At 42.8% G+C, this 26,453-nt stretch overlaps 1 protein-coding gene across 3 annotated transcripts in view; it reads right to left on the reverse strand.

Moving 5' to 3' along the window:
- Positions 1-26,453, reverse strand: part of LOC136858740 (long-chain-fatty-acid--CoA ligase 1) — a 488,109-nt gene that overhangs the window by 415,601 nt on the left and 46,055 nt on the right. Inside the window, exon 1 of one of the 3 annotated variants that reach the window (XM_067138499.2) lies at positions 14,050-14,133. The exons of 1 other annotated variant lie outside the window; for it this stretch is intronic. Coding sequence is in view for 1 of the 2 variants with exons in the window: in XM_068225679.1 (XP_068081780.1) it covers positions 1,124-1,208 (85 nt within the window). In the remaining variant the exon portion in view is untranslated. Of the gene's footprint in view, positions 1-1,123; positions 1,224-14,049; positions 14,134-26,453 lie in introns of those variants that run through there. One more of the 3 variants, XM_068225679.1, reaches the window with a different exon arrangement.

Below are 26,453 nucleotides of genomic sequence, written 5' to 3' on the forward strand. Positions count from 1 at the left end.
CAGATTTTCTTAAAAAGGTTTTAATAATGTTAAGTTATTTGTTTTTTGTCCCACTAACTACTTTTACGGTTTTCGGAGATGCCGAGGTACCGGAAATTAGTCCCGCATCCCGCAGGAGTTCTTTTACGTGCCAGTAAATCTACCGACACGAGGGTGACGTATTTGAGCAACTTCAAATACCACCGCACTGAGCCAGGATCGAACCTACTAAGTTGGGGTCAGAAGACCAGCGCTTCAACCGTCTGAGACACTCAGCCCGGCTTAGAAAGGTTTAGAACGGTAGCTAAAACGGTTTCTCTGGATCCAAAACGATGGCCGTATACCTCGAACTTTCGGGATCCATATCGATGGGAGAATTTGGTGTTATATTCTGCGCGCTATTCGTAAACAACAATCTTCAGAAAAGAATAATTTTACATATTTAACTTTTTTGTAATTATTTACTGGAACTCTAATGGAAGTAAAAAAATGTCGGTGCATTTCGTACCAGATCCCTTACTTCAGTTCCACACTTTTTCTTATTTTTTCACTAATGTGTGATAGAGCAAGTTTAATACCCGAACTAGTCAGTTAGTTAAAGCCCGTACTGTATACGGCATACCACATAAGAAACTAGAGTTAAGAAGTAAAATATTACTTTTTACAGGTAATAAAATATCTTTGTTTTCAGAATATTCTTACAAATGCATTTGTCACAGGAACAGAATTACCAGTATCGGTGTCTTATAAACGATCAAGTCATGGAGAGGTTTAAACCGTAAATTATATACTGATTAGTATGGATGTGTACGGTTCTAATTGCTAAGGATCGTAAGAAACGCCGAATTCCCGGATATTTTGAAATGTATTATTTAACGTGTTAGTGGGCCTAAGCGCATAACTCCAGCATTTACATTGTCTTAAATGACTGACATGATTTTATAACGTCAACATAAACATATAAGGCGATAGTCTATATCACATAGCCGGCCAATTCATAATCAGCAATGTCAGACTATCACTGAAGAATCACTATATTTCTTAATTACCACTTTCTACGTAGAGGTTAAAACAAGCACTTAACACGCATTTTTAATAATCAAGCCATAATATTCTACATAATACTGAAATTAGATGAACTTACGGATGTGCTTGAGACATTCCCAAGTGGTGGAGGTGGTGCTGGTGATGGTGATGCCTTCGTTGTCCTCATCTTTAGTTTCCTCCATCGTTGACGTATTTTGACAGACCTTCTGTCAATCCGGTAGTAATACGCAAGCTTAGAAACATTATAAACGATTTTAAACTAGCTAACATAACATAGGCGAACACGAAATCTCCATATAGAGGGAAGTAGGCACATAGTTCGACTTGTTCTGTGACAAGTAATGCTAGAGAATTTATACATTGGTGCACTTCACGCCAAAAGGAAAGGATAATGATTTTCAGCCGGCTTCTTCCTACATGCTTGGTTCCCCAGACAAACATCTGTCAGCCGACCGTAATGGCCGCTGAAACAGCTGACGAACAACAAGCGCCAGCGAAGGGCGCTCGGCAACGAAAACATTTGCGTATCAGATAAACTTACACCGCCCGCCCCGCATTAATGAGAGAGACAATCCTACCAGTAGCGGTGGTGATGGTTAATGTTTTGCCGGGCTGAGTGGTTCTGGCGTTTGAGGCACTGGCCTTTTGACCCCAGCTTAGCAGGTTCGATCCTGGCTCAGTCCGGTGGTATTTGAAGGTGATCAAGTACGTCAGCTTCGTGTCGGTAGATTTACTGGTCCGCAAAAAACTCCGGCGGGACAAAATTCTGGCACCTCGGCGTCTCCGAAAACCGTCAAAAGTAGTTAGTGGGACGTAAAAACAATAACGTTATGAAAAATATCGCCCAGCTCCATAGCTAAATGGTTAGCCTGCTGGCCTATGGTTCAAGGGACCCCGGGTTCGATTCCCGGCCGGGTCGAGGATTTTTTCCTATTTGCTTTACGTCGCACTGACACAGGTCTTATGGCGACGATGAGAGAGGAAAGGCCTAGAAATGGGAAGGAAGCGGCCGTGGCCTTAATTAAGGTACAGACCCAGCATTTGCCTGGTGTGAAAATGGGAAACCACGGAAAACCATTTTCAGGGCTGCCGTCAGTGGGATTCGAACCCACTATCTCCCGGATGCGAGCTCACAGCTGCGCGCTCCTAACTGCACGGCTAAGAATTAGACAAATATTAAAATATCAGTAAAAATGTCTAAAAACCGTTTTAAGAGGAAGAGACCATCATCTCTTAACTCCAGTCAGAAGTGTACGAAGAAAGGGCCATGAGTACACGGAAGACTTCCTACGTCTCGCAAACCTATTACAGTCAGAGTCGGAAGGAACGAAAATCGACCAAGGGAGACAAATACGAAAGACTAAAGCGAGTAGAATGCACCAGTGAATGGAGATAATGCCAGACTCAGCCTAGGGCCCGTGGTCATAGCCCCACGCTCCCTAATTGAAAAACCCGAGGGATCACCCATTTTAGTCGCCTCTTATGAGAGGCATGAATTGAATGTATTCTATACCACCACCTAGAGGGCAAGTCCTTCCAGTAGAATACCGTTTCATGTGAAGTCTCAGGTCGCCTATGGGAGTCAAATCAAAAGTCCTGCACCAGCCCCCCCCCCCGCCCCCTCCGGAGGCCACGCGGCATTTCATTTCCTGTGAAGTAGGCTAGACTTATCTATGCACGTTTGTACATTACTTGGTGTTTCAGCGAAAGAAGGTATCGCGGATTTATTTTGATGAGGACGAAGCCTATTGTTCAAAGGCGCCTAAATCTAAGTCATCGGCCCCTATGGATGTATTCTGTAGGCTCAATACTGTATTTACCTAGGGTGTGAAAAACGGGCGAAAACGTTCAGAATACAAGTGCTCGAAATCGGGTGAGGTCATATTTGAAGAAACTTACGACGTTAAATGGCATAATAATAATAATAATAATAATAATAATAATAATAATAATAATAATAATAAATGAGGTTTTATGCGCCATGAATTACTAAAAATCTTCAAAGAAATCGAGGTTCTGCCTGGCCGAGGTGTTCCGTTCACCCGAAAGGACGCATTAGAAAGGCGCATAATTAGAATCGAAATTTCCACTTCTGGAGAGGCACATGATCCTTAGGTCCCCTCAGCCTACATTTCTTTTTGCAATTTGATTTACGTTGTACCGACACAGATAGGTCTTATGGCGACGGTGGGATAGGAAAGGTCTAGGAGTGGAAAGGAAGCGGACGAGACCTTAATTAAGATACAGCCCTAACATTTGCTCTATTAACACTAATCGGAGGGAAAATGGAAGGGGTCGCACACTTCGAAGAATGAAGGTATCGGCCAAAGAAAGACAAGGGCCACGAAGGGCGTATAAATTGAAGACTCCCTAGGCTTCGAGTGCTCTAATACCGTCGGGTCGGAAATGGAAAAGAGTTGACCACGGGTGGGGGATAGGATAGATGAAAGTGAGGAACCTGTCACAAGTAAGTGGAAGCAATGCCAGGACTCAGCTAAGGACCCCGTGGTCACCAAACCCACGCTCCCAAGTTGAGCCCCTCGGGCCCCTCCCTCTTAGTCGCCTCTTACGACAGGCAGGGGATACCGCGATTGTTATTCTACCGCCCCTACCCACAGGGGGAGGTAGGCTAAGCGCCCAAGGTTCACCAGGCCTGTAACGCTATGAGGTTCAGTGTTAGTTTAGTTCTTTCATTTATTTATTTTATTTATTTATTTATTTATTTATTTATTTATTTATTTATGTATTTATTTATTTATTTATTTATTTATTTATTTATTTATTTAATTTTTTAAACATTGCCTTTTACAGAGGTTACCTCCAATTACAAAAGGCAGTAGATAGTACATACACAGAACATTTAAAAAATAACACAGAAAGGTTAAAAAGGTTAAAAGGTTTGAAGAAAAGAGAAAAGAAAAGAGAACAGAACAAAACAAAATAAACAACATGAGTCTGTCTCGCTGACAAACAAAGCATATTTGTACAACCATAATTTGTTTTTAATTTATAATAAGTACATCACTTAACATTATCAGTGAAAAAAGGACTACAGTAATGGGAAATAATCGACTCTTAAGACATATTTTACAATGAAGTGACCGAGCTCGATAGCTGCAGTCGCTTAAGTGCGGCCAGTATCCAGTATTCGGGAGATAGTGGGTTCGAACCCCGCTGTCGGCAACCCTGAAGATGGTTTCCGTGGTTTCCCATTTTCAAACCAGGCAAATGCTGGGGCTGTACCTTAATTAAGGCCACGGCCGCTTCCTTCCCATTCCTAGGCCTTTCCTATACCCATCGTCGCCATAAGACCTATCTGTGTCGGTGCGACGTAAAAGCAACTTCTTGTACAATGAAGTGATGTACAGTAGACCATATATAGATTTTAAATTATAATCGGTGCATTAATTAATATTATCATGTTGTAGATTGGCTAGAAGAAACATAATACAATCTAATACCCACCGCGTTCGTACACTCGAAAATGTAACTTATCCCGTAACTTCGTTCTTTTATGATCACATTATTACAATTTCATTGTAAACCAAAGAAGATATTCACCAGAGCAGTTTATACTTAGCACAGTTGCATAATACCAACAGCTATGTATCGTCGATGAAGAGCCATATACACTGACTGACAGAGCAAATGCAACACCAAGAAGGAGTGGTCAGAACTTTATGCCAATTGCAGGGTAGACTGACGTCACTGAGGTATGCTCATGATGTGAAATGCGCCGCTGTGCTGCGCACGTAGCGAACGATAAATGGGACACGGCGTTGGCGAATGGCCCACTTCGTACCGTGATTTCTCAGCCGACAGTCATTGTAGAACGTGTTGTCGTGTGCCACAAGACACGTGTATAGCTGAAAATGCCAGGCCGCCGTCAACGGAGGCATTTCCAGCAGACAGACGACTTTACGAGGGGTATGGTGATCGGGCTGAGAAGGGCAGGTTGGTCGCTTCGTCAAATCGCAGCCGATACCCATAGGGATGTGTCCACGGTGCAGCGCCTGTGGCGAAGATGGTTGGCGCAGGGACATGTGGCACGTGCGAGGGGTCCAGGCGCAGCCCGAGTGACGTCAGCACGCGAGGATCGGCGCATCCGCCGCCAAGCGGTGGCAGCCCCGCACGCCACGTCAACCGCCATTCTTTAGCATGTGCAAGACACCCTGGCTGTTCCAATATCGACCAGAACAATTTCCCGTCGATTGGTTGAAGGAGGCCTGCACTCCCGGCGTCCGCTCAGAAGACTACCATTGACTCCACAGCATAGACGTGCACGCCTGGCATGGTGCCGGGCTAGAGCGACTTGGATGAGGGAATGGCGGAACGTCGTTTTCTCCGATGAGTCACGCTTCTGTTCTGTCAGTGATAGTCACCGCAGACGAGTGTGGCGTCGGCGTGGAGAAAGGTCAAATCCGGCAGTAACTGTGGAGCGCCCTACCGCTAGACAACGCGGCATCATGGTTTGGGGCGCTATTGCGTATGATTCCACGTCACCTCTAGTGCGTATTCAAGGCACGTTAAATGCCCACCGCTACGTGCAGCATGTGCTGCGGCTGGTGGCACTCCCGTACCTTCAGGGGCTGCCCAATGCTCTGTTTCAGCAGGATAATGCCCGCCCACACACTGCTCGCATCTCCCAACAGGCTCTACGAGGTGTACAGGTGCTTCCGTGGCCAGCGTACTCTCCGGATCTCTCACCAATCGAACACGTGTGGGATCTCATTGGACGCCGTTTGCAAACTCTGCCCCAGCCTCGTACGGACGACCAACTGTGGCAAATGGTTGACAGAGAATGGAGAACCATCCCTCAGGACACCATCCGCACTCTTATTGACTCTGTACCTCGACGTGTTTCTGCGTGCATCGCCGCTCGCGGTGGTCCTACATCCTACTGAGTCGATGCCGTGCGCATTGTGTAACCTGCATATCGGTTTGAAATAAACATCAATTATTCGTCCATGCCGTCTCTGTTTTTCCCCAACTTTCATCCCTTTCGAACCACTCCTTCTTGGTGTTGCATTTGCTCTGTCAGTCAGTGTATTAAAAAAAAAGCCTTCTAAAAGGCTATGATCAGGAGGTCTTAGTCACCAAGTGCCTGATCTAAACTCGGATGTTGGCGACCTAGTCACTGCCCGCAGCTGAGCCATGTATCTCGCATCCTACCGATTATTGAATTCGCGGATCTCATTTGGTCTAGCTCTTCACCCACTATTCTGAATTACATTGACCACGTGCAGTCATTCTTTTGTGCCATTGTTAGAGCCAGAGTGTCTGATTGTCGAAACTTGAACAGCAATCAGATACTGGACAAGTTAAACCTTCATCCGCTATCTACTCGCAGGAAAGTAGCCGACCTATTAACGGTTTATTTCGTTCTCCTGAACCTGCAACTTCTTTTCCCTACATGCCTTAACTACCGGGCGAGTTGGCCGTGCGGTTAGGGGCGCGCAGCTGTGAGCTCGCATCCGGGAGATAGTGGGTTCGAACCCCACTGTCGGCAGTCCTGAAGGTGGTTTTCCGTGGTTTCCCATTTTCACACCAGGCAAATGCTGGGGCTGTACCTTAATTAAGGCCACGGTCGCTTCCTTCCCATTCCTAGGCCTTTCCTGTCGCATCGTCGCCATAAGACCTATCTGTGTTGGTGCGACGTAAAGCAATTAGCAAAGCAAAATAAAACGTCGTAACTCGCTAAACCAGGATAAATCCACCCCTTCATATTCCGTATTCCCGCTTCTCTCTTGTTCAAAGAACTTTATTTATCCACATTCCAACCCTCCTTAACTCTTTATCTTCTGACAGGAACTTGGACGGTTTTTCTTCGTATGCCTCCTTTAATCGATTCTTTCGATTTTGTCTTTTCCGACCTCGACATTATAGTTAAGCGAAACGTGGGGGTTCCATCTCCTTATCTTTCATGACCCTTCTATTCCTTTATTCGATACAGACCTTCTTCTAGTGATTCCTAATATCATTAATACCATCGCTGATACCAAAGTAGCTCCATTTTTACATTTCTAGCAACGACATTCTTGATATAGAAACCCAAGTCCCTATCGTTAATGGTCCTGAGGCTAACGATCACAAGATTAACAATAATATCAATATAAAAGTTTGCCTTATTTCCGAGAGCAGGAACTCAGTCTTCACTAGTAATAATAATCTAAATACGTGGACTTTCACGACCACTAATTAACATAATAATAATAATTTGCGACATTAGGTCGTAATCTGCTGACGCGTTTCGATCCTGCGACCAGGATCATCTTCAGAGCAATGCCAAATAATGTATTGGCAACTGTTACTCCATAGTTAATAATAATAATAATAAGAAGAAGAAGAAGAAGAGGAGGAAGAAGAAGAAGAAGAAGAAGAATAGGCCTAATAATAATTTCAACTTTCTGCTTTACTCTACCTCACGCAATTTTCGACAAAAGATTAGCGTTACGAAAGTGTTGCAAACTTTGGGCTGGGGGGGACTTGGGGGTAAGGAGACAAGCTTCTCGACTAAGCGGTATGTTCCTAGCTGTCAGTGGAGGGATGGCGTAGAATTGCATTAGTAGACGAATAAGTATAAGTGGTGCTTTTAAGAGTAGAATGATCACAACATGATGATAATGTTGGAATTCAAGAAGGCAAATTGGGGCAAATATTTACTTATGGGAAGAGGAATTAAGCATTGGAATAATTTACCAAGGGAGATAATTATCCAGCTTCTTTGAAATTAAGAAAAACTAGGTACACTACCACCTGGATGAAAATCCTAATTACAGATCATCGGTTATTTATTTATTTATTTATTTATTTATTTATTTATTTATTTATTTATTTATTTATTTATTTATTTATTTATTTATTTATTTATGTTTGCAGAGAAACCGGATCCGTTCTGGGCATCAACTGCTGGTTTTTTGAATAAATTTCTTCAGGTAAACCCACAGTGTTTCATCAAATATCTTTTATTATAAATGCAGACATCTTACGGCACGGCACTTCTTCGTGTCCTCCGAAAATACGACTTCTGCCACATTTGAAACCACAATCATGGGATCCAGAGGTCGACAGTCAATCACTGATGCAGTTGTTCAATGCAATCTAATTTCAGCCAACCAAAGAATTTGAGCACCAAATATTGTGTTGTTTTTCAGTAGGTCGGGTTAATTAATTAATTAATTAATTGAATCATAACTGAAGAGACGTACTAGGGAGATGGGGATTAATGTAGGCCTACAGTATGTAGAAAAACAAACGACACAAATTATTTTTCATCTGCTGTCTATATTTTCCCCGCAACGAAGTACTTGTTAATTGTGGACCAAATTTGGAAAAGGCTGAAAGTGCCAGAAACATGTTTCCGAGTACACGCCAGCCCTCTCTACCAAAGGAGACCAGGAATTAATGATTACCTACGGCCTTTGAAGTGCAAGTATACTACATCCCATACATTTTATATAATTACATAACATTATTTAACTTCTATAAATTACATTTCTTTAATTAAGTGACTGTCTGGATCCATGGCTAAATGGTTAGCGTGCTGGCCTTTGGTCACAGGGGTCCCGGGTTCGATTCCCGGCAGGGTCGGGAATTTTAACCATCATTGGTTGATTTCGCTGGCACGAGGGCTGGGTGGTATGTGTCGTATTCATCATCATTTCATCCTCATCACGACGTGCAGGTCGCTTACGGGGGTCAAATCAAAAGGGGATCCCACCTCTACCGCCTCAAGGGCAGTGTCCTGGTGCTTCAGACTCTGGGTCGGGGATACAACAGGGGAGGATGACCAGTACCTCGCCCAGGCGGCCGCATCTGCTATGCTGAACAGGGGCCTTGCGGGGGGATGGCAAGGTTGGAAGGGATAGACAAGGAAGAGAGAAGGAAGCGGCCGTGGCCTTAGGTTAGGTACCATCCCGGCATTTGCCTGGAGGTAAAGTGGGAAACCACGGAAAACCACTTCCAGGATGGCTGAGGTGGGAATCGAACCCACCTCTACTCAGTTGACCTCCCGAGGCTGAGTAGACCCCGTTCCTGCCCTTGTACCACTTTTTGAATTTCGTGGCAGAGCCGGGAATCGAACCCGGGCATCCGGGGGTGGCAGCTAATCACACTAACCACTACACCACAGAGGTGGACTTCCATCTTTGATCCTCAAATATAATATTCTGACATACTGACTGCTGTCACTTCTTGATGGCTACAGTACTTTTGCATCCATCTCTTGGCGGAGAAGTCCCAGTCTCATTCATGGCTGCGACAATATGGAAGCCGAGAGGGTGTGGATGGTGCTGAGTAATGACATTCTGAGTGTTGTGAAAGGTGTTGCCCATAAGAGGGTCAGTTGTGCTGCAATAGCACTGTCTGGCCCATTGAGGAAAGCAATAGCAAACTACCTCACTCATCATCTTGCCTACTACGCCTCATTTTGGTGCTGTCATTGGTTTTTGTGGGTTTTTGTTGTGCTATTTGAGGATCCAACCAGCCTCTGGGCTGATGACCTAACAGACAACAGACATTGTGAATTCAGTATTGTCTTGATTTCTACGTATGGTTCACACAACGCAGAAGAAGGTGGAATATTATTTCCGATCATACAGAGTGAGATGTCAGTGTGAGGAGCGATTCAATAAGGAGGCGTCAAATAACAGAACAACGTTAACTGTCGATAACAAGTTCCGTCAAATAGAATCAGTCTTATGTCAACGAAAGAAGGAGAACAGCGCACCCAAGAACCGTCAACACAAACGAGATTCATGAACGACTTCTCCAATAGCAGTTATAGTCCCCAGAGCGTCTACAACATCGTTGAAATTCGATTCGAGCGATAGGTCTGTTCGATGGATGTTTAAAGAGCTTGATGGGGTTGCATACCTCATTCAAGTTGCTCATCATCTAACAGAAAGAGATGAGTGAATCCGATCACAGCACTGCATCGAGTACACGCCAGTAATAAAGTTCCGGAGCGCAATGGCATTTTCAGCCCTCTCTACCAAAGGAGACCAGGAATTAATGATTACCTACGGCCTTTGAAGTGCAAGTATACTACATCCAATACATTTTATATAATTACATAACAATATTTAACTTCTATAAATTACATTTCTTTAATTAAGTGGCTGTCCGGATCCATGGCTAAATGGTTAGCGTGCTGGCCTTTGGTCACAGGGGTCCCGGGTTCTTTTCCCGGCAGGGAACACAACACAAAGTTTTCAGATTAACGTCATATTCACCTTGATGGCTATATTAACCGACAAACATCTCCTGTTTTAGGGTTTGAACAGTGGGTGGGTTACGATTTGGTGTACCGGTACCGTGTCTGGTCATAGAATATTGAGCCCTTATTTCGGCGAAGAAGATGCACATTATCCAAAAGCAGTCTACAGAAGCCTCATTATTACCCCCAGTTCGTGCAGAATAAGCGCCGTTTTTGTCGCGCCAGAAACTCACCTCTCCGACGACAATGGATGTAGCAGGATGGAGATTTCAGTGTCGTTTGCTTTGCCTCATATGGTAGTTTCCCATTGCTTTCCTATATCCTAGGCCAACGGTGTAGCTGTGCTGAAACACGGGAACCCGTGAGTAGCCCGTAAGTAAGCAATTTCCGGTGTAGTAACCACTACGATGGGTAGCCCGCGTGCTGGTGGCTAGAAGAGGAGCGGAAAGCAACTGGAAATAAACTTCGCCTCAGGATTCTGGTAAGTAACCCCTGCTTAGCCGGACTAGGTTTGGATAAGTCATTTGGTTATTTACTGTATATACCGGTATCGTAGTTTTAGTCTCCTTGCCCTACTGTATTAGCATAGTATTAATATTATTTATTTATCACAATTACCGGGCGAGTTGGCCGTGCGGTCAGGGTCGCGCAGCTGTGAGCTTGCATTCGGGAGATAGTAAGTTCGAACCCGACTGTTGGTAGCCCTGAAGATGGTTTGCCGCAGCTTCCCATTTTCACACCAGTCAAATGCTGGGGCTGTACATTAATTAAGGTCACGGCCGCTTCCTTCCCACTCCTAGGGCTTTCCTATCCCATCGTCGCTGTAAGACCTATATGTGTCAGTGCGACGTAGAGCAAGTTGTGGTATTCATCGCATTTTCTGAGTGTGGAAGGTCTAGAGAAAAAGGTTGAGCCCCGATATAACATTTTCGCTAGACTTAATAAAATGTTCCCTAATCCTGTGGGTGGAGATGGTAGAATCCTGCCTGTCATAAACGGCGACTTAAAGAAGTAACACCTCAGGAGCACTCAACTTCGGGGCGTGGGTAGGCGACCATAGGTCCCCTAGCTCAGTCGTACTATTTCCTGTGGCAGGCTCCTCACTATTAGATTTGCTGTCCGACCTCTTTTGGTCAACTCTTATCCTCTACTGAACATGACAGTATTAGGTTTGCGAGACCTAAGGAGTCTCTCTCATTTATACACCCTTTATTATCCTTCCCCTCTCTTGTCAATATCCTTCGAAGGATCGAAACTCTCCCATTTTTCCTCTGATTAGGGAATGGTTTGTCTAGTTGTATTTCTTAAAACAACAATCCGCACCATAAAATTAGACAATACATACAAGGGTTGTTGTTGTTGTTACTGGCTTGGTAAAGAAAAGGAGGAGGCTAGTGATGTTTGCTGTTTTAAGAGCAAAGGAAGGTACAATCAGCTTCTGTCAACAAAATCGTGGCATATGGAAGAGGAGTTCCAATCGCTTAATGAACGAATGTATCGGCTTCATCTGAAAGATCAAAGACTTCCTCGGCCAAAAAGGGAAATGTCCAATGTCAATCGAGTAGGTTTCTATAATTAGGGCGTCCGCGTATTGATGGTGATTAAAGGGGCAACTATGTTACAGCTTTTGGTGATGTGAACTATTTTAGCACACTATGAGGCAAGATGAATGTTTATCCTAAAACGAAGATTGAAGGATTTAGAAATACCTTGAACTGTGAAAGACAAACGAGAAGTAGTAGTCTGAAGGTCCGTTACTTACCCCTTTAAAGGATATGTCTGAATAACGTGCTCCAGAAGGCGATTGGCAATACGAAATTTTATTTTCATTTCTATCTTTTGTGACGTTTTTTAACCATCGCCTATTAGCATACCCTACATTTCATCAGATTATTTTTTTTTGAAGTTCTGTTTCAGCTGACGACTCGTGTGACTACGTGGAGAAGACTTGACGACTGAATCTGGTACCAAGATCCTAGGTGGAGAGAGAGGCTCAGTATTGTATTAACGATCCGCCTGATGAATGAAGAGAGAAGTTATTTAACTGTACGAACAGACATCGGTAAGTAACTTTCCCCATCTCTGATTATACTACACATACACAGAAGTGTACCTAGAATTACAAAGTAGGTGTTAAAACTGTTCTAGAATTGTTTGTAACATTCGTAGTATCTAACTTGTTATAACCTCATCTCACTCATGCCTTGCGTCATTATTTTTACTTCATTATATAAGAAGTGTCAGCACATCAGTGACAATAAGGACGAATTTAACTCTTGTACCAGGGTCTTCCAATGTGGCTATAGGACTCTCACATAATATCTGTTTAAAAACCCTTGTCATTCTAAACATTCTACTTTCGCCTATTATTACTTTTCATTGTCCGACTCGTTGGCTGAATGGTCAGCGTACTGGCCTTCGGTTTAGAGGGTCCCGGGTTCGATTCCCGGCCGGGTCGGGGATTTTAACCTTCATTGATTAATTCCAATGGCCCGGGGGCTGGGTGTTTGTGCTGTCCCCAACATCCCTGCAACTCACACACCACACATAACACTTTCCTCCACCAGAATAACACGCAGTTACCTACAGATGGCAGATGCCACCCATCATCATCATCGGAGGGTCTGCCTTACAAAGGCTGCACTCGGCTAGAAATAGCCACAAGAAATTATTATACTTTTTATTTTCGATTTATTTTTTATTTTATTTTGTAACAGTTAAATTATTTAGAAGAAAATTATTGTAAGTTGGGGAAAGCAACGGGAAACTAAACCACTCCTCAATTCCATACTACACCTCTTCACAAGTTGCTTTACGTTGCACTGTTACAGATAGGTCTTATGGCGACGATGGGACAGGAAAGGGCTAGGAGCGGGAAGGAAGCTGTCGTGGCCTTAATGAAGGTACAGCCCCAGCATTTGCCTCGTGTAAAAATGGGAAACCACGGAAAACTATCTTCAGGGCTGCCGACAGTGGAGATCGAACCCACTATCTTCCGAATATTGGATAGTGGCCGTATTTAAGCGACTGCAGCTGTCGAGCTCGGTACACCTCTTCAGTGATGTCTAGAATATATATGACAGTTGATAGTGGGTTTGTTGAGTACCCAACTAGCTATCAAGGTAAGGTCTAAATAAATATACTACAAGTTATATGAGAAAAACATCCTCTGGTAGTTATAACCGAAATTCATGAGTTATAAAAAATGTTCCACGAATGTGTTTCCTCACTATACCAATCAAAATTGCTGGCTTTTCCAGTAAAGCTTGAGTTTTTCCTAGAGTGTTTTAAATTTTCTATACGTCGCATTGACACAGATAGGTCTTATGGTGACGATGTGATAGGCCTTAATTAGGATACAGTGCCAGCATTTGCCTGGAATAAAAATGGGAAACCATGGAAGAACTTTTTCAAGGCTACCGAGGCGACGGTGTGGTTCGAACCCACTATCGCCAAAATGAAAGCTCACATTTACAATGTATCCGAAAATCTAGAGCTGCAAGAATTTCGGGAGGAAATGGCGTATAAATTATTTTTAGAAATAGTTTTATCTGGTAGCTTCCCTTAAAGTTGACAATACGATTGCCGTCAGACTCGAACTGTAATTTTGCTGTCTGGACAGCCGTTTACGCTTAGACTGTCCACGTACAGGACGCCTTACGCTTTACTTTAGTGCTTGGAACATTTTCAAGAGTGCCAGACGAGATTAAGTACATGAAACTTAACGGACACATGCCAGCAACTAAATAAACATTTTCTACTTGAAAAGTACCCTTCTTAAATACCATTACAGTACGGGCACCTACCTTATTTCTCGGTGCTGTTGACGTTGCGAAGGTTGAGCGTGTTGATGAACCAAGGCACGATATTTCACTGAAGACACTAGCTTCAGCGAATGGTCTTATCTCAATTACTCGTTTTGTTTGTACGCACTGATAGCAGATGGGAGAAGCTTGTCCTTTGAAATCCAAGTCCAACTTTTAGTACCCTGATGAGAACACCACTGAGGAAATCAGGCGGAAATACCACAGGACGAGGTCATTTTCCAAATTACTCTAGTCTCTGTGGCGCAGTTGCTTCAATTTGGGGTTATCTATGTAATTTGTCGTTTTAGAAATCAATAGAAATTATCACAACGATTATGGCCAGACTGAGCCGCTCAGATAGCTTAACGCTGGCTTTCCGAGATTTCGCCTTAAACAGCGGTATATGAAGGTGCTCAAATACACCAGCCCCTTTTTGGTAGATTCACTGGCAAGTGAAAGAACTCCTGTGAGACCAATTTTTCCGCACCTTGGTGTCTCCGTAAACCGCACAAACCAGGAGACAATAATAATAATAATAATAATAATAATAATAATAATAATAATAATAATAATAATAATAATAATAATAATAATTGTTACGGAATTATCCGTGGAAGGCAGAGGTGAAAGAAGGTGCGGGCTGGAATGGGTCTAACTACAAGTCCGAAAGATGAATTAAAATTTAAATAAAGGTTATATTTTCAATAGACAACAAGATTTAACAAATTTTCACTAGGTGAAATAACAGTGAAAAGATCAGGTACAATTATAACTTTACAAACGGAAGCACAAGTTAAGGGGTCCTTAAAAATCCTGGGCTTCGGGCCCCAATTTCACAATCCTTGAGCTCTCAGCTCACAACCACAAATTACCAAAGGGCAGAAAACCCCTAATTACATGGAGCACTTGCTCCCGCCTAGTAATGTCAAGCCTCCTAGAGACACCTTTCAAGACACCAAAAGAGCTGACCCGCTCTCAATCTTTCAAGCCTATTAAAGGCAATACAATGCTTTACAATCACTTGCCATCGAGGCGCAACTTACAAGAATTAAACAGGGGTATCTCGTACCCAGCCTACAGGGCCTTAAAAGAAAAATAATAGGTTAATTAAATGGCCAAAAATACCAATATGAATGGAGGCGTTGATTGCGCTCCTACATGAAACCTTATAAAACCTAAGGGGCACTAGGCCGATGATACAGGGGCTATTCCCAAACTAGGGAGGTGACTCGTATAAGAAAATTTTAATACATTAAGAGTAGAAAATCGGTTATGAAAACGTAGTCACCTCAACTCAAAATGAAGGGGAGCTCGAGAGGGTAAAGCACTCTCTATCCCCGATTTACTGTTAAATAATAAGAAACTTTTACATAAGACGGCACTAAGTTACATTTTTCGAAAGGTAGGTTACATTGAAAAAGTTTCGGACCTTCCCCGAGGGCTAAACTGCTGAGCTAGCAAGAAATAAAGATGTTAAAAGGCCATTACCTTGTAGAAGAGCTGCTGGCGGATGAAAGAGGCGCTTCCCGCCTCCTGCTATACTTCCATACACTAAGCTAAATGTTGTACGAGTGGCCGAGAGCCAGGAAAATCAGCAGTTTTTATACGCTCGGGGAAGATTCGAGACCTTTCATGAATGATTAAGACACACCCACAGTCGTTTATTGGGTAGCTTACAGTTACACATCAACATTGGGGAAGAAAGACGCCATTGGCCGAAAATTAATAAATTTACGATTGGATAATTTCAAAACTGGCGGAAAGAAAGATAAATATTGCCAACTCACAAATGAAAGAACAACATTTAGTAAAGAACAAACTTATGAATACAAAATATCTTCAAGAAAAATTCCTTCACTTCGCACCAGGGTGCATGATCATAGTTTTTGGTAGAGACATCTGTGAGAGAATGTCCACACTTCTTGACAATCAGTAAACAAAACAATTCGAAATTAACACAGTGACATCTTCTGATAAACGGTTGCATTAATTCAGTTTTAAAGTTCAGAGTTTCAGCAGTAGAAGAGTACCTTAAGGCGGAAAATTCAAATGTGCGGCATATAGGTGTACCAACCGGTACAATAATAATAATAATAATAATAATAATAATAATAATAATAATAATAATAATAATAATAATAGGGATATAAGAAGAGAGGGACTGTAGCGACTGCCTAGCCTTTGCGGATGACACTGTGATTCTGTCAGTCAATAGAGGAGGCACGGAACCAGATTGCCCAGCTCCAGGAACAAGCAAAGCAGGCTTACGGATCTCCTTCGAGAAAACACAGTACATGACCAACATCGAAACAGCACCCAGATGGATGACCGTGGAGGGAGAGAGGATTCGGAAAGTAAGGAAATTTAAATATCTGGGAGAGTGGATAGATAACAACCTGTCAGAGAAAGAGGCACTGATATCGAGAATCAACAAAATGAATTTGGCATACAAGCTAAGTATGAACACCTATAACAAGAAGAACATCTCAATCAATGCAAAACTCAGACATTACCAGACAGTGATCCGTCCAGAAGCCTTATATGCAGCTGAATGTTTGAACCTAAAGGTAGGATTGGTCAAGAAGTTAGAACTGGTGGAGCGAAAAATTCTAAGGAAGATACTGGGAGCCCAAATAACAGAGGATGGATCATACAGAAAGAAAGCAAACCAAGAACTGTACTGCGAGATAGAAAAGATCTCAGACACCATCCGGAAGAGGAGAGCCATGTTCTTTGGACACATCTACAGAATGGACCCGGTAAGACTGACCAACCACATAGTAAGGTTTTTTGAAACCAGGAAAACTGTTGTACGCTGACATCAGGAAGTGAAGAAAGACCTGACAGAAATGGGAATACAAGGATCGGAAATAAGCAACAGGGAAACTTACAAGTCGAAAATAAAGAACACAAAGAGTTTCCGAGAAAGTTGTGGGGCCCAAACACCATGGACGGAAGAGAGTAGAAGGTTGCAGAGTGAAATAATGAAGGATTACTGGGCGCGGATCAAAGCCCAGAAGCGGCTGAAATCAAATTAACGTGGTCCACAGTTGGTCAAAACAAAATAAATAATAATAATAATAATAATAATAATAATAATAATCGTATGGTCTCAGCTACCGTGTGCAGACATTTCAATCTGACGCCATCTAGCTGTCTGCTCGTCAATTTCGACGTTCCGTTTTACTCTAGGTATACTAGATGGCAGACCGAGTAAACCGAAACTCTCATGGGCTTTTATGGTTGAGATTTAATGCCGTACGATGTCGACATGGAAAAAATCTCTGGTGACACATTTGGTGTTAGCCCGACAAAGTTCATTCCTCAGGTCCGCCGACAGTGGGATTCGAGCCCACTATTCTCCCGAATGCAAGCTCACAAGCTGCGCGCCCCTAACCGCGCGGACAACTCGCTCGGTTGGACCATTGATTTTGACGGTGGATGTGTCCGGGTTAGTTTCCAGATACTCGGTCTTCTTAACATTTAGAGCAGTGGCGGCGCATGACTTTCGTCGGTGGGGGGTCAACAGAAGTAAAAAAAAAAATTGCCCCCCTCCCCCTCAATCTGCATCAATGGCATGCATGTATACCCCTCAACTCTCTTAACTCTCCCGTCGTGGGTCGTAACCTCCTAAAATAAGATGATATAAGTTTTGGGAATGTGATCGAATACGAGAGAAGCAGACAATACATGCCGATATTTACCACATGCAAAATAAGAAATGTTACACAATCATCTTACCCTATGCAGACAGCTTATACAAAAATTCCATCCTGCACTCCCCGAGGGACGCAAATTTATCTATAACTGCTTCGTTGAAGTACACAGAATCTTGAACCAAGTCCTTTTCAATTGGCAACATTGCAAGAGCATTGAGTCTATCCTCGGTCAATGTGCTGCGCAAGAAAATCTTAAATTCTCGTCAGGGTTGAAAATCACCTTTCTGCTTCCGATGACGTCATGGGAATAGTAATAACTATCGTATATTTAAAAGTTTTATGCTTTCGCCAAAGACACTCTGCAAATTATTTTCTAAAAGGAACTGCAACAAAGTCGCAGCCCCAGAAACAGTTCGAAAATCATTTCTCATGTAGATATAATATTTCAAGTTCGGTTCTCAGTTTCGGTTTGTCGAGGAATGGGTAGGCTTCACACAATTTGTACAAAAGCGAGTGGGGAACTGCTTCTCAAAGCTGCCGAAATTCTCAGCTTGAAACAGGTTTGCTGCAAGAAGGTAGTTTGTGAATTGAAACCATTTCTTTGCTTGGAGAATGACCGCGTCACAAATCTCTTTTGCCGCAACTCGTTTCGAGGTACGCAGTGGCCCTCGTGATAGTACCTTCACTGGCGGGGGCAGTGTGTCATGTTCATCAGCGATGTGGTCATCTTTATTTTCCCGAACTATTTTCATAGCAACCTCGAAACCTGAAAGTGCCCCTTTGAATTCCAATGGATCTGAATTTCGCTTTTGCAGCTGACTGTATAAAATGTCCACATGAGGTATTATCTGATGGAAAACAGTCAACCATAACTGAAATAACGGGTGCTCCAAAAATAAACGCTTGGGATATGGTGTTTGGATGTCGAGAGGTAGTTTTCAGTTGATCCAGGCATTCGATGAGGGCATCTCTGTTCTCGTACAACGGTCCCTGATTTAAAATTCTACCTTGTGTTTGAAGCATGAGATACTCTTCTACCAACAACTTCGTTCAATACACCTGATCGCTGTGAGAAGTTACGAAACAAGCTGGGAATTTCACTTAAATCCGCCAAAAAATTCGTGGACATCCGTATTCTGGCTTGTCGCCTGTGCCTTGACTAAGTTCAAAGAATGGGTAAAACAGTGAACATAATGTGCATGCTTAAAATCTTCCCTGATAAGAGCTTGCACCCTGAATGGCGACCACTGATTACATTTGCCCCAGCGTAACTTTGTGAAATTAACTTATCTCGGTTATCCACAACTTCGCCCAAAGAAGATTTTTAAAGACACTGCTACTGCCTTAGCATCATGACTAGCGAGTGAGAGGAAACCCCAGAATCCTTCAACTGACTTACCGTTGGGAAGAATGTAGCGCAGTACAATAACTAATTGTGCTGTAGTTGAAATATCGGTGGTCTCGTCTGCGATTACCGAAATGAAGTGCGCAGCGGTGATTTCCTTCTTTATTTTCTCGCGACCGGGCGAGTTGGCCGTGCGGTTAGGGTCGCGCGGGTGTGAGCTTGCATCCCGAAGATACTGGGCTCGAACCCCACTGTCGGCAGCCCTGGAGATAGTTTTCCGTGGTTTCCCATTTTCACACCAGGCAAATGCTGGGGCTGTACCTTACTAAAGGTCACGGCCGCTTCCTTCCCACTCCTAGGCCTTTCCTATCTCATCGTCTTCACAAGACCTATCTGTGTCGGTGCGACGTAAAGCGAATAGCAAAAAATATTTTCTCGCGACAGATTTCAAACATGCACGAAAGCAAATAATTCTGAATGTCTTTCGAGGTGCCTTTGAAAACAGTAGCTTTGGACAGATGGTCCCTCAATGCAACGTCAATTTCGGAACTAAAATTAACGAGACCTCGAAATATGCCAGGATTCGACGATTCACTTGTTTCGTCATGCCCGCTCAATGCCAACTCAAACGCGCCACAGAACTTTACACAGTCGATAATTTTTGACAGCACATAACGATTTTTCCGTACTTGATCGTTGTGTCTCTCCACAGACCGCCTGTAAGCAGAGTCAAGTTGCTGACGGATATCGTGTCTTACCAGAAGATCGAATTCTAACTGGGGAAGCATATGATATTTAAAACTTCTGTGTTTCTTTATTTTGTGGGACAAATGTCTTAAATCTACCACTCCGACTTTGTTGCAAGTCCTTTCGCTTTCATCACTCACGAAACAAACAAGGAAAACAAAACAAACTGTTAGTGATTTCGCACCCACAGGTCCACTCCTTTCTTTCATATATGTCCATACTGAATTTACGCACGATTTCTTTACTTTTAGTTTTAGTCTGCCTCATTATATCAAGTTCATTGAGCATCCGACATTCTTGATCTCATGTTTGGGCCGATGACCTTCAATGTTAGGCCCCTTTAAACAACAAGCAGCATCATCAATCTCATGTTTTCGATCAAGAGGGAGAGAGAAGAAAAGTTTGTCTTCTTAAGTTTCTGGACACTGTTCAAGCTCATTATATAGCTCCTTACCTTTCCGGGCCAAAAGATTGTAGACGCAACTACAATGCACAAAAATACACACAGGTTGATGATGATGATGATGCTTCTTGTTCAAAAGGGCCTAACATCGAAGGTCATCGGTCCCAATTTTTAAGGTTTCTCTCCAAAAAGTAATTATTCCAAAGAAGACAAATTAATAGATGGTTAGTAAGTTTTTGATGTATTTGGGAAATTGGAATTTGTCAGGAATAATAAGAAAATGTTAATACAAAGTTATTTACCTCAGCAGCGCTGGGGTAGATGGCGTTCAGTGCACGCCACTGTTAAATGTTGATAGTCCACGCGTATGCCTCACGCATTTCATTCCTGAGGATTATGAAATAGATTTTAAAGCGTGAAATCTTAGGGTTGCCATTGAAGAAGAAGTTGAAACCTAGTGTCATTCCTTATCCCTAACGGGCATGGAGAAAAGCTGCCGATAGAAGAGGTGAATCTAAATAATAATAATAATAATAATAATAATAATAATAATAATAATAATAATAATAATAATAATAATAATAATAATAATAATAATAATAATAATAATAATAATAATAATAAATCGTTTAGCTTCAGCTACCGTGTGCAGTCAATTTAATATGACTACAACTAACATCAATTTCGACGTTCCGTTTTACTCTAGGCCTATTAAATGACAGCTAATAATAATAATAATAATAATAATAATAATAATAATAATAATAATAAGGTCCGCCTCTGTGGTGTAGTGATTAGTGTGATTAGCTGCCACCTCCGGAGGTCCGGGTTCGATTCCCGGCTTTGTCACGAAATTTGAAAAATGGTACGAGGGCTGGAACGAGATCCACTCAGCCTCGGGAGGTCAACTGAGTAAAGATGGATTCTATTCCCACCTCAGCCATTCACGAAGTGGTTTTCCATGGTTTCCCACTTCTCCTCCAGGCAAAAACCGGGATGGCATCTAACTTAAGGCCACGGCCGCTTCCTTCCAACTTCCTTGTCTATCCCTTCCAATCTCCCCACCCCACCCCCACAAGGCCCCTGTTCAGCATAGCAGGTGACACCGCCTGGACGAGGTAGTAGTCCTCCTCCCCAGTTTCATTCCCCGACCCAATGTTTCACGCTCCAGGACACAGCCCTTCAGATGGTAGAGGTAGAATACCTCGCTGAGTCTGAGGGAAAAGCCAATCCTGAAGTGTAAACAGATTAAGAAAGAAAGAAAGAAAGAAAGAAAGAAAGAAAGAAAGAAAGAAAGAAAGTAATAATAATAATAATAATAATAATAATAATAATAATAATAATAATAATAATAATAATATGCTTCAATGATCACTGAAATGAATTGGCGTATAGCTTTTAGTGCCGGGAGTGTCCGAGGACAAGTTCGGCTCGCCAGGAACAGGTCTTGTGAATTGACTCCCGTAGGCGACCTGCGCGTCGTGATGAGGATGAAATGATGAAGATGACACATACACCCAGCCCCCGTGCCAGTGAAATTAACCAATTAAGGTTAAAATTCCCTACCCTGCCGGGAATCGAATCCGGGACCCCTGTGACCAAAGGCCAGCACGCTAACCATTCAGCCATGGAGCCGGTCAATGATCACTAATTAATGACAAAAACAAGAAAGAAAAATAAAATAACTCTACGGTTCAATTAAAGAAGCTGTGACCCGTGGCATCACTCCTAATCCCCCCCCCTCTGTGGGTGGGGCCGGTAGAATAACTCCTATGGTATCCCATGTATGTCCTAAGAGGCGACTAAAAGGGGCCCAGAGGCTCTGAATTTGGCAGCGTGGGTTGGTGAACACGGGGTCCTTAGCTGAGTCCTGGCATTGCTTCCACTTACTTGTGCCAGCCTCCGCACTTTATCTATCCTATCCGACCTCCCTTGGTCAAGTCTTGATCTTTTCCGACCCCGACGATATTAGAGCATTCGAGGGATGTGGAGTCCCTTTGCGGCCCTTTGGCTGATACCTTCATTTTTCGAAGTTTCGGATACCTTCCACTGTTTCTTCTCTGATTACTGTTATACAGTATAGAGGATGGTTGCCTAGTAGCACTTCTTCTTAAAGCAATAATCACCACCACTACCTCATTCTTAATCCACTGAAATACCTTGCGACATACGTTTCATTTACATGAAAACCAGTTAACCTGACACTTGGTTTCCTAGAACAGTGTAATTTCCACGAGATCCTCGCAATGACTGGATATCGATTATATCTCCTACAAAGGAATGGTTGATCATAATAACTGACTTTGAAGTCATCTGTTGTAGTCTCCACAGACCTGAAACCATTTTGAAGTGCAAAGGTAACATTGATTGATTGATTGATTGATTGATTGATTGATTGATTGATTGATTGATTGATTGTGATTGATTGATTGATTGATTGATTCCGTGTGACCTCCAGCAAGAATATGTTTTAGTGATTTCAAGTCAGTAACAAAATCAATAGTCATTTGGCGGGAACCAGGACATTTATTCGCATTAGAAACGTAAATAAAAAGCTGAAAGTCCACGCGATGCTAAAATATCCTGGAAGAAATAAACAGCTGTGGGTTACTTCATCTGCAGTAAAATTTACGTAACTTTGAAAATTCCTTCCACCGGAATTTGGAGTTGACAGAAATAAGTGAATATAGTCCTTCTCCTTTACGTTCTGTTACATCGTATCACTGCGAATTCAATTCTGTAAAGTGCGTATTATTAAGCGAGATGGAGCTACCGCCACGTCACATTATCTGCATATAGCGCACTCGGGTCCTCGCAATGACGTCACCCGCCTCGCAGCCAATGGCTACTGTTTCCTGTGAATCTCGCTGAATGGGCCTGTGTGGTACACAATATTGCTGATCGATTGGCGTTTGTGTTTTGCTGATTTGAATTGTCTTTCGTGGAAAGGTTTTCCATTATTAATCACCTCCTGTGGGTGGGGGTAGTAAAATAACACCCAAGGTATCCCCTACCTGTTGTTAGAGGCGATTAAAAGGGGGCCCCATGGACTCTTGACTTTGGAGCGTAGGTTGGCGACCGCGGGGTCCTTAGTTGAGTCATGACATTACTTCAACTTACTTGTGCCAGGCTCCTCACTTTCATCTATCCTAACTGACCTCCCTTGGTCAACACTTGTTCTTTCCCGACCTCGACACTACTAGATTCTGAGGGCTAGGGAGTCCTTCATTTTGACGCCCTTCGTGGCCCTTGTCTTTATTTGGCCGATACCTATCTTCATTTTTCGAAGTGTCGGACCCCTTCCATTTTTTCCCCTCTGATTAGTGTTAATAGAGGATGGTTGCCTATGCCTAGTTGTACTTCCTTTTAAAACAGTAATCACCACCGCCACCTCAACTAATCGATTAGCATCTTAATAACAGCTTGAATTCGTTTGTAGGCTCTCTGTTTATTAATCTAAAACAGTCTACATGCAGGCATTCCACCTGGCTACATATACAGCCAATATTTCTTTCATCTCTTTAAAAAAAAATGCTTTACGTTGCACCAACACAGATAGGTCTTATGGCGACATTGGGAAAGGAAAGGGCCAGGAGTTGGAACTCGTAATCTGCACGCCTTCGGGCTGAGCAGCGGTCGCTTGGTAGGCCAAGACCCTTCAGGGCTGTAGTGCCACAGGGTTAGTTAGTTCTAGGAGTGGGAAGGAAGCGGCCGTGGCCTTAATAGTTAAGGTGCAGCCCCAGCATTTGCGTGGTGTGAAAATGGGAAACCACGAAAAAACCATCTTCAGGGTTGCTGACAATGGGGTTCTAACCCAGCATCTCCCGAATGCAAGCTCATGGGCACTTGTTCGGTTCCTTTCTTTGTCATGACCTTTTTCGTTATTGGTGGCGGCGGTGGTTGTGGTGATTATGGTTTTGTGAATAAGTACAACTGGTCAACCATCCTCTCTAAACGCTATCACAGGAAAAACATTGAAAAAAGGTCTGACCGGTCAAAGAATGGAGGTATCGGCAAGGAAAGGCCCACTAGACCTCGCAAACCTCATACCATTGCGGTCGAAAGAGAAGGAGGTCACACAGGAATGAGAAAAGAGAAGAGACTGGCACAAGTAGACGCAATGACGCACTCGGCTAGCGGCCCAATGGTCGCCAACCCACGCTCCCAATTTGAGAGTACCTGGGGTCCTCTTTGCTTCCTCTTATAATAGGCAGGGGATATCGTGGATACATTCTACCGCACCCACCTACAGAAGGTACATTTCCATATGTCCTTCAAGCAAGTCATACTGTCGGATATCAGGAGACATGGCTAGAGCCCTGCACGGATGCGGATATCCGCGAAGTCAGTGTCTTGGCGGATACAAACTGTATGCCAGTGCGGATAATTTTGCTGATAATTTCTAAATAATTATGTTTATTGATTCTCACTTAGGTATATTTTTACTGCAGGAGGCAAGGCCTTTAAGGCAATGATCTGGAAGCAAAAGATACTTGATCTACTACTACTGCGGTAGTCGAAACGTCTGGAAGGAATGAGAGGAGTGAACCACGGCACACCAGCCCCGAAGATTTTTATTATAATTACAATCTCTGTTCCAACCGTTTCTTCTTCTGTCATCTCCCCAGCCTCAGGAAAGTGACACGCCATTAGCATCTCCAGCGCGGCCTTGCCCGCCTGAGTAAACGACCCATCTGGTTTCTCCAGTGTCCTCACCTGATTTATACGAGTCGCTGAACCTTCTGGAGCCTTGCTGTTTCAGTGTGTGATTCCACTTTCTCACAGAACAGTCTCCAAGATTTTCTTTTGGCTTTCCGTATCTCTAGGTTATACTCAGTGAGTTTCCTACGATATACGTCCCACACACTATTTCTAGATGATATTCTATATAACATCCTAATCTCTTTTCCCATTTTGGCTAGTTTGTTGTTCCACCACCTTAGTTTCTTGGTATTTTTCTTTTCTTTGAGAAGACAGTTGTCATGGAATGAGTTTATAATGGCCTCTTCTAATAGTTCCAATGCCTCATCCAATTCTTTCTGTTCTCTCGCGTTAGTTGGAATTTCTTGTACGGCCTTCCCTAGAACTTCTCTGTACCTATCCCAGTTAGTTCTTTTTGGGTCTCTGTACATCTCAGTCCCACATAGTCTCGCGTCAATTGCAAATTGGATGTGCTGATGGCCTGCCAATGATGGTTCCTCCAGCACCTTCCAGTCTTTAATAAAGTTTGCAATATGCGTAGTGCTCAATGTAATTTCTATTACCTCCCTGCGATTTTTATATATAAATGTAGGCTTGTTTCCTAGGTTTAGTATTGCCAACTCAGTTCCAATAACAAACTTTAGAAAAGACTCACCTCTTGCATTGCAGTTACTGTTGCCCCTTGCCGTGTGGTGTGAATTTGCATCAGCTCCAAGGACTAGGGGTTCGCCTATCCTCTTTGCCTTGCAAATTAGGTTCTCAACTTCTTCTGATGGGGGCAGATTAATTGGGTCATACGGGAGGTATGCAGAGCCTATGGTTATTTCTCTGGGACCTTACCAATTTCCAAGTTTTATCTTGGCCGCCACTAAGTCCTTTGAACAATGTTCCTTTAACAGAAGGCAGTTTAGTTTTCTGCTCACCAGTAAACATATTCTGGGAATATTCGATGTAGTATCGTACATTAATTTACTTCCAGATTCCGCCAGTCCTGCTACCCTGCCCTTAACCAAATACAGTAGAGACAATACGCGACACTTACGGATTTACCCTTGTTAAAATGGGAGACAATTCGACGGTGGCGCTCCTACTGACTTGACCTGAAAAGTAGCGCTAAATAAAAATATCAATGGAAATGCATATACGAAAATGGATAAATAAATTACGTCTAGAAAGAAAGTGTTATTGAGATACTAACTTCGAAGTTGCTAAAGCGATTCTGGATAAATGAATGATGAATTATTTAAAAGGTTATTATTCAAAGACTGAAATTAGACATATAAACAAGATGTGAAATGGACTGCTGTGAAATGGTTTGATCTTTCATTTATGCATCACTTCTTTTGCTTTGTCATTCCTGCCTGAACTTTTACGGTTAGATTTGTCTTTTTTCTCATTAAAAACATTTTATCGTCACATTAAGACACTTCTCAATAAAAATATCGGCACATTCCTTACACATGTGATGCAATGAATTAACATTTAAAAGCTGGACAATTTTCCTCTTAACATTAAGCCTACTAACAGAAAGAAAATCTATTAAAGTAGC

Source organism: Anabrus simplex, chromosome 1 (assembly GCF_040414725.1).
Source record: "Anabrus simplex isolate iqAnaSimp1 chromosome 1, ASM4041472v1, whole genome shotgun sequence".
In the NCBI taxonomy this organism is placed as follows: domain Eukaryota; kingdom Metazoa; phylum Arthropoda; class Insecta; order Orthoptera; family Tettigoniidae; genus Anabrus; species Anabrus simplex.